This window comes from Sander vitreus, chromosome 16, assembly GCF_031162955.1.
Source record: "Sander vitreus isolate 19-12246 chromosome 16, sanVit1, whole genome shotgun sequence".
NCBI lineage: Eukaryota > Metazoa > Chordata > Actinopteri > Perciformes > Percidae > Sander > Sander vitreus.
In genome coordinates, this window is record NC_135870.1 from 15,084,775 (window position 1) to 15,094,154 (window position 9,380).

The 9,380-nt window shown below is 39.5% G+C and overlaps 1 protein-coding gene across 1 annotated transcript; it reads left to right on the forward strand.

Moving 5' to 3' along the window:
• Nucleotides 1-1,481: 1,481 nt before the first annotated feature.
• On the forward strand, nt 1,482-9,380 carry ggt1b (gamma-glutamyltransferase 1b). The gene is made up of 12 exons (XM_078271611.1): nt 1,482-1,648; nt 1,876-2,006; nt 2,142-2,231; nt 2,491-2,683; nt 2,791-2,951; nt 3,327-3,476; nt 5,570-5,706; nt 6,955-7,142; nt 7,661-7,788; nt 8,231-8,343; nt 8,459-8,572; nt 9,234-9,380. Exons 1-12 carry the CDS (start codon nt 1,482-1,484, stop codon nt 9,378-9,380), a joined length of 1,719 nt encoding a protein of 572 aa, XP_078127737.1.

Below are 9,380 nucleotides of genomic sequence, written 5' to 3' on the forward strand. Positions count from 1 at the left end.
AGATTTAACATTTACCTGCAGAAATGAGCACAAATACATCAAAAGTATCTATTATAAATCACAAATGCTTGCTCATCAGATGTATCGAAATAAAATACTGGTATGAGAAAATGTAATATGGTTATAACCCCCTCCCCTACATCTAAAAGACCGTAGCCAATCAGAATATCTTGGAGGTGGAATTCAGGGGTGCATGCTGGGTGTTTTTTTGTCAGTCAAAGCATTGACTGACTACATGAACAGCCAATTGAAATGCAACAGGGGGAACTGAACATCTTTCAGATGACAATAAGCCATTTAGTGGATGCCTTTTTCAAGAGGGATAAGTATTTGTGCAGTGGAGGAAGTACATTTCTAAGATCTCCAACTTTATAAGCAACTAGTTGAAAGAGTGCGTAAGACACAAAACAGTACAGCAGAGTATGACAAAGTACAAAATAGTAGAAGTGAAAGAGAAGCAGCCCCCTTCCTGTCACCCCAATACCAACAACTTAAAAAAATCACGTGTTTACCTTTGTGTATCCCCTATCACTGCAGTCCAGGGAACACAAATGTAATACTGTAGTTTAGAATGAGACGGGACATTCGCTTGCATTGAGCCAAAGACTGATGACACTAATTGTTGTGCAGGTTATTTCTACAGTTTAAACCTGGGGATAAAAGTGTCTTATTTGATGATAAAATGACATTAAATAATATTTGAAGTATTTCAAATACACATGTTCTTAAAGTATTTTGTTAAAAGTGACATCTTTTTTTTTCTGTCCAGCAAAATTCAAATTACAAAATACTCCAGTGATTAAATAGGCTTACGTATTTTAAATATATTTAATTTAAATACTGCCCATCTCTGTTCAACTGTTGGCACATGCTGTAACAGAACACAGATTCAACTTTGTGGTAATAAACTAATGTTCTTCAGTCCTGCTAGGAATCAGAATTTAAAAAAATCCCTGTTTAAAACATTCTAAATGGTTGATGCTATGAAAAATATTGTATTTATTTTTGTGACGTTCAAAACAGCAACATTTCAGCAAACGGCTCGAATCAGGGTGTTTGTAAAAAAATTCCTGGTTTTAATTTGTAAATACACATGAAGTCCACATTAACTAAACAAACGTATTTTACACAAAACTGACATTGTTGTGAACAAGCTACGTTTTATCCACATAAGAAATATGCTGCAGGTTTTGTGTACTACCTGTTTCCTCTACTAAATTAGAGGTATCGATATGCATTACTTTTTATCTAATTGATATTTCCATACACCTCATCTGTAGGTTTGAATTGTTTTTGTGACTTATCATAATGCTTCATTGATTCTTCTGATAATGCCATATTATCATTTATGTGATGTGAATTTTGGGTTTCTGATTTTACAAAGCGAAGCTCTTTGCAGCTGCATGTACACACATTTGAATGTGTAATTTATTTTTCTCTTGACAGGCATTAAATAAATATACTGTTCCTGCACTATAAAAATGGCAAAGAAGACAATAATTGTGGCACTGTCGATACTTCTGTTGGCATCTGTCGCCACATTCGTGGGTGTCTTCTTTGGTGTCGAGAGAAGGAAGCAACCGAGTGAGCCAGGGTACTTGAAGGCAGCTGTGGCAGCAGATGCTGGGCCGTGTTCAGAGGTCGGCAGGTGAGAGCATACACATTCAAACACCCTTCAGGACAGGCACATTGCTCTGCTGTAAACGGACTCATTCATGCATAAACATAGAAGCAGGAACATTGCTTGCACTAACAGCCATACCCATGCAAATCCCTGTGAACCTGCTTTGTTCTTTGCCAACAGGCCAGGGTTTTAAGATCTTAAGTGTAAAAACTAATCCTTTCCTATGTGTGTTTTGATTAATTTGACTGAAGAGACATACTAATAAAAGGGGGGTCTGCAGTAGATGCCTCTATAGCTGCTTTACTGTGTGTTGGACTTATGAACGCTCACAGTATGGGTATCGGAGGAGGACTTTTCTTCACCATCTACAACGCCAAAACTGGTACACCTTTACTTTCACATACATCACCACCACAAAGTCTTCTGTTGTTTACTTTCCCACTGACGCAACAAACTCGTACAACTTCCAGATCATCTGGATCCTAAATGCATTTCCTGATTTGTGACTTGTACACAGGGATCGTTGAGACCATTGATGCCAGGGAGATGGCACCTCGCAATGCAACGGAGAGCATGTTTGGGAACAGTACAGATTTATCCCAGAAAGGTAATGTTTAACCAGCACTATCAGACATGGAAATAAGCTGACGAAAGTTTCTATTACAACACAATGAGGATAGTGACAGGCAAAAAACAGTGTATATTCTTTGAGAGCTCTAAGCTCAGGAGTAAATAACAACAAAAGTTTGAGTCTTAGGAGTCAAAGTAGTACTGTATGTGTACCAGTGCCCTAAAATAACGTATGTAATAAATAACTTATGAAGCAATAATCTAAATCTTGTTTCCTTGGCTTCCACGGTTGGTAGGTGGGTTGTCTGTTGCTGTACCGGGGGAGATTCGAGGTTATGAGATGGCACACAGACGACATGGAAAACTGCCTTGGAAAGACTTGTTCCAGCCGAGCATTGATCTTGCTGAAAAAGGTTTTCCTGTGGGCAAGGCACTTGCCTCTGCTCTTTCCAGTAACAAGAAAACAATAATCAAGGACAAAGCCCTATGGTGAGAAGCATCGACCTAAGGAGTATAAAACCAGTGTCTGTTTATTTTAAAGTCACTTAAAACCATTCATTACCATCTTAAATGATTTTTTTCCCCCTCTATTTCAGTGAAGTGTTTTGTGGGGAAAATGGCGACATCCTAAAAGAAAATGACACCATCATATTTACTAGGCTTGCAGAAACCTATAGAAAAATAGCGGAAGAGGGTCCTAATGCTTTCTATCAGGGACCACTGGCTCAGAACCTTGTGACAGATATTCAGGCAGCAGGTAGTATTTTTTTATTTTATTGTACTTGAGAGTTGATGAGCATAGACTGTATAACCAAATTGTCTAAAGTCGTCATATTGTTTATAGAAAAGCTGCTTTCTTTGTTAGATTAAAACACCTATAATTTCCAGCAATAGCAAGTTTTCACTTTTGTCATTCATAGTGAAAAGTTTGCAAAATCGAGTCTTCTTTTTACTTTATTTGACAATCCAAACAGCAGTTTCTGCAAATTAGATCATTTCTGAATTTGCTAAAAAGACTTAAGGACATTTAATAAACTGACATACACCTCTCTCTGCACAGCTAATTTCCATGTTAAGGTTTTTCCAGTTCTGTCCAAATATGCATTCACAGTGTGTGTCACTCCGTGTTTAGGCGGTATCATCACAATGGAGGATCTGAAGGATTATGTGCCTGTCTTGGATGAGAACCCTTTAAGGGTGAACGTGGGAGAGTACACCATGGCTGTTCCCAATGCCCCAGCTAGCGGCCCTGTGCTCTCACTGATATTAAACATCTTGAATGGTAAGCTTTGATGCTTTGTCCAAAAACATCCCGAGTGGGAGTGCTTTAATGTGAGCTGCCTTCACTTTGCCAGTCACTCTCTCAGACTCCACTGTAAGCAACATGTTGATCTACTATAAATAGTAGAGTATCATACTACTACATAAGTAAAGTTTTTACATTTAACTTCTCCTGAAGAAGGCAATAGATTTGTGAGGTTGCGCGACCTCCCATTTAACAGTCAATGTTGGCGTATTTTAACCACAACCATAATTCTTTCTCACCAAGTAGTTTTTAGGCTGTAGGAATAGCAATAGGCTGACATATCTTAATATTTAATTCATGGACTGTCACAAAATGTGGTACATATATTGATCGTTTCCAGACTGTGTATCTCAAAGGATAGGTTCACAATTTTTCCATCTTTAAAACAATAGTCAGGTACCCATATGAACATTGAAACCGGTTCTGCTTGCTGTAATCCTGTTTATACTGGCTATACACAACAAATTCTCACTCCCAACTCGTAAAAAACTGACGCTTGGTCACTGGCTCTTAGTGTTGGGTATAACGCCAAAATCCCCCTTTAGCGTCTGTACGGAACGCACCGGGCACAGCAGCAGTTCGACCGTGGCGCTGTAAGATGATGTAGTATCAAGAATGACGATGGTAGCGAGTAGTATGACAGACCGAAAATCTGCGAACGGAGGGTGGTTGGGATGGTGGATGTGTCAAACACAGGACTTTTACCCAGGAGACTGGGGTTTGTGTCCCGTTCTTGTCCGCGTCACTGACACGTACATTTTGTAACCCCACCCACGATTTTACCCTAAACCTAAACTGTCCCATTCTTGTGCCACATGTCAGTTTAATGTACATCCCGACCCAGAGCATCAAAAAATGACGCCAAGAGTCCTGACCAAGCGCGTTCAAATATGACGCTAAAGGGCAAGACGCTAAAGGAGACTATTTGCGTCGGTAACCAAAGACAAAGGCACCTGACCAGGCATAGCTTTTTGAAGCGCTGGGAGTAAGAATGTGTTGCCATAAAAGATCCCCTCCTAATGTACCTACAATGTAAGGGAATGCTTACATTGACAATGCATTAGGAATCTTCCAACACATTTTCATGAACGAGCTGCATGCTATTGTACGAAATCTTATGGTTACCTATTCGTAAGATATCCTACAAAATTAGGCTGGAGATAGGTCTAGCAATGCAAGACTACTGCAACACTAACAGATAGCAATAAGCTACTGAAACAATATCAAGTTTACATTTAACTTCCTCCAATTTAGAGAATGAAGTTAAAACACCTGAGGGAGTGACTCTGTAACCCTGACAGAAAGGGTTTTGTTTGATTGAAGTTATTAAGATCCAATGATAATTGCAGTCTGTGTCTACATACCTGAGAGGCTCAGTCTGATCAGCAAAGTTCATCATGAACACGTTTCTAATCAAATCATTGCTACTTTGACCTATCATTAATCATACTTCATTTCTGTGTACATCCTAATCTGCCTGATTTTACTTCATCCTATGTTGTCTGGTTGTTGCAGAAAATCTGAACTGTTCATACTGAAGTCACTGACTCTCTGCTACTTTTCAGTACAGTGACAGTGTCTGCCTCTGAGGATTAAACAAGAAACTTCCTGCTAAAGTAATTAATCTCTCTGAACCTTTGCTTTCCTCTGACTGGCCATTCACTCACTGCGGCCCCCTGCCTTACACGCTAACACTAATCTCACCAATTTACCTCTAATTGGACACAGTTGAATGGTGGAGGCTTCATGCACACATTTTAGTGACCGCCAAAAACTTTTTTTATCCTGCTGATTTACCGTGACTCCTGCCTCTGTCTGCCAGCTGAAACCCATCAAACCAAAACTCTGGTTCCCTCAGCTTTTTTTCCTGTTTCCCCCTTTGGCTGTCAGCTTAGGCTAATACCCACGGTCTGGTCACAGCAGCTTTTAGACTAAATAAAAACACAGGAACAGGCCGGGTCAAGTCCATTTTAGCTGTCTCCTTTCCTACCTGAACAGCCATCTGAATGAATACAGTTGAGTGAAGCTGTGGTTTTAAATCGAGTTACTGATTGTTATATTTTCTACAGGGTACAACTTCAGCTCAGATAGTATGGCAGGCACTGAGAAAAAGATCCTAACCTACCATCGCATTGTGGAGGCTTTCCGTTTTGCTTATGCAAAGAGGACCTTACTTGGAGATCCGAAATTTCTCAACATCACAGATGTAAGGTCATGGTCTTAAAATGGTGCTTAAAATAATTAAAGGGTTGGTTTGTAGATTGTTGTGCTACCTACCCAGTGGCAGCAGCAGCTCCTTTGTAGGAAAAAACCTCAAACTGAAGGCCAAGTACTTTGTACTTGTTAGCATTGATTTAACATGGACATGACACTCCATGGTTCTAATGGAGTGGCAGTGTGCTACCATAAGGGGCTGCAAAAGTCAAACATTCTCTAAATGTATACAATAAATGTTTTAACATGTACAAACAAAGCACTTAGTTAAAGAGCAATTTTGCTGCTGCCTCCGGTTAAAAGTTTCAAGCCTGTTTCACCTCTGACCACAACCAGCTTAACTGCAGTGATGTCACGGTGTGTTTGATCAAAGCAAGGTGAGAGGTTAAACCACCAAATGGCGTGACAAAGCAGTTGTTGGGAATGAAAATGTGCTGCACGGCCTGCAGATACAGACACCGCCACACACTTCTAGTGGCCCATAAGTAAGGATTGAGAGAGATTAATTTTGTGTTAGTCAATTGTTTTTGTAAAATCTTGCATATTATAGCTTTAAGGTTAGGGAAAGATTGCATTTTTAGTTAAATGTCAAAAAGAGAAGACGTGAAAAGAAAAAGACATGCCTGAAGTCACTTTTTCAATACTGAACCAAGAGCACAATCTTTTTCTTACCTAAACCGAGTGCTATGAATGCCTAAATACAACAGTCATGCTCAAGTTGCAGAATTTGTAGTGTCATGGGAATACAAATAAAATATGTTGGTAGTGATTTTTTTCCAACATTTTCCAACTTGGCAGATTCGCCATTAACCATGTTTCCAAACTATGATCATAAATGTAATCTAGGTGGCATTATGTTCCTCCCAAAACATGCAAATGTGTAGTATATGACAAACCTAGTTTCTAGGAAATCCGATTTGGCATAGATGTGTAATTATTTATCTGCTTAGAGTGCAGTGTGATAAGAAAATAGTTATTCCCCTTTATAGTACAATTACTGACTTTAGAGATTACATACCTACATTATAACATGTATAGTTTGACAAGCCATTCATCTTTGGAGAGCTCAGTGAATCTCTGCTACTTTATCCCAAAGACATGAGTGACTTGAGACCTAATTAAAAGCATGCAATACTGTATAGTCTTAGTAGGAACAATAGTAAAATGTCCCAGAACATGAACCAATACTTAATAAATAACACTCAATACGTTTGACTAAATATTATTTTCTCTTCCAAAGCTGATCCAGAATATGACTTCAAGTTTCTATGCTGATGACCTCCGTAAAAAGATCACAGATGAATCCACACATCACATGAACTACTACGAGCCAGAATTTTACCTTCCTGAAAACCATGGGACCGCACACCTCTCTGTAGTAGCAGAAGATGGAAGCGCTGTGGCCGCCACCAGCACCATCAATCGCTTGTATGACCTCCTAACTGACCTTTCCAAATATTTTTTTACCAATTTTAGTTAAAGGCAGGGTTGTTAATGTTGAAAAGCTAGCAAGATTTGAAAGTAACATCTCCTTGAGGCTCCATCTAATCCCTCCCCCTGCCCTCGGGCTCCGACCCACACACAGACATGCACAAGCACCTCTGCGTTACTGCTTCAGAGCAGAGCGGAGAAGGGACCACCATTTTATTTCATGTCGTCCACCGGTAAGCAAACACTGAAAAACTTTTTCGCTCCTTTTTCAGAGCCCATAAATTTATTACTTATGGGGTGTAAAGACCATTTCAAACGATAAATATTAAAGTGTTTATTGGAAATAGTTACCAACCCTGCCTTTAAATGGGCTTGTGCCTGTAACCCCAATTTGGTAACACTTTTATAATAACAATCATCAATAAATAGTCAATTAATAGTTAACTTAATTGTAATGAACTATCAATTTACCTTTTATTAGTGATCGTTATTGTAACGGTTATTGTTTCCTGCAGTTTCGGCTCCAAAGTCATGTCAAGATCAACAGGGATACTTCTCAACAATGAGATGGACGACTTCAGCTCTCCACTCATCACAAACAGTTTTGGAGTGCCTCCTTCACCCAACAACTTCATCAGGCCAGGTTAGATTAAAACGCACACACACACAGCAACAGAGAGTTCTAGAGTTCGCAGAACCATTCAAATTGTAACAGAGTGGCTGTTTAAGAGTAGGTTTAAAGTCACACATAGGTCAACCCTCCCTTCTTGACACTACATTATGTTTTCGGCTTTTGTTTTTTGTGCATTGCTACTTAAAATACAGTGGATCTTCATCCATTATGAAGATTCAGCTTTCATTTTTTTTACAACTTTAAATCAAAGTAGATATGAAGTGATTAATTACAAATATAAAATAATCTTGTGTAGATACGTAGGTCTGTTTCTACACAAAAAAACACTTTTATATCTACTTTGATTCAATGTTGTGAGACAAGATGAATACTTTTTATAGACACTGCAAAGCACATACCCTTGTTTCATTTGACCTTGTTAACTTAAACTATCATTAAATTTGGTTAAAAGGAAAAAGGCCGATGTCTTCCATGTGTCCAACCATCCTCTTTGACAAAAACAACAAAGTTAAGATGGTGGTCGGAGGCTCAGGGGGAACGAAAATCACCACTTCTGTCGCTCAGGTAAGACATAAGCCACAGTCAGAAAGTTATCCAGCTGAATTAATGAATTGTACTATCGTAACTTGTTACTCTGGTTATAAGGTTATCATTGGCCGAAATGTTTGCTGTTTTGTAGGTAATTCTGAATGCACTGTTCTTTGACTACGATCTGAAGAAAGCTGTGTCAGATCCAAGACTCCACAACCAGCTGAGTCCCAACACCACTGTAGCGGAGCCTGACTTTGACAAAGTGAGTGTCACAAACAGAAAACAATACTGATATGTGACTAATAGCAGGGTGGTGTGTAGGGAAACAATCCTTCAACTAAAAGCCCAGCTAACACTGAGCCCTTATACCTCAGTCATGACCGGCACCCGTCACACTGTTCGTTACTGTATTTGTGAATAATGTTCATAAAGTTAAGATTTTCAACGCATTCTCATCAACAGGTTTGTGATATCATACAAAAACTTAAGTACAACAATTTGTATGATATCTTACAAAAATATGGCGACTGGTTACCGGTAGGCCTACGTTACAGTTAAGTTTAGCCAACAAAAGGGGACTGTGATGCGCTTACCGGGCACCATGAGGTGACACTGGTGACCGTTAAGTTTGGCCATCAACACGACTGGTTAAGATTAGGAACAAATTGTGGTTTGGGTTAAAACACTGGTCCCCTTAAGTAATACTTCTGGGACACAAACACCCATTTCCTGGGTGAAAGTCTTGTTTTTTCCTCTTAACTTCTTCCGGGACACAAACTCCGTTACCCTGCTTGAAAGTCCGAATTACAGTGCATTACTTTTCATAGCTGTATGAATGGTTCATGATAACAGTATGCCAACATAGCCAGTTTTCCTTAGTTTGCATGGAGTCTGTGTGTTTTCATATATGCTCCTGTTTGCAGAACGCCCTGGGTGGTTTGGCATTAAAGAACCACGAGACAGAGTTCCTCAAATCAACAGGAGCTGTGGTGCAGGCGGTGGTTCGCTATGACGACGGACTCCACGCACAGTCAGATCCTCGCAAGTGGGCGTATGCCGCAGGGTACTGA

What these genes read in the sequence shown, in the direction of transcription:
- ggt1b (XM_078271611.1), top strand. Translation starts at nt 1,482, where the DNA reads ATGGCAAAGAAGACAATAATTGTGGCACTGTCGATACTTCTGTTGGCA. An exon ending in ACCAGCACCATCAATCGCTT is followed by an intron (nt 7,143 to 7,660) that starts GTATGACCTCCT and finishes TGTTTCCTGCAG; the next exon opens with TTTCGGCTCCAAAGTCATGT. An exon ending in CGGAGCCTGACTTTGACAAA is followed by an intron (nt 8,573 to 9,233) that starts GTGAGTGTCACA and finishes TCCTGTTTGCAG; the next exon opens with AACGCCCTGGGTGGTTTGGC.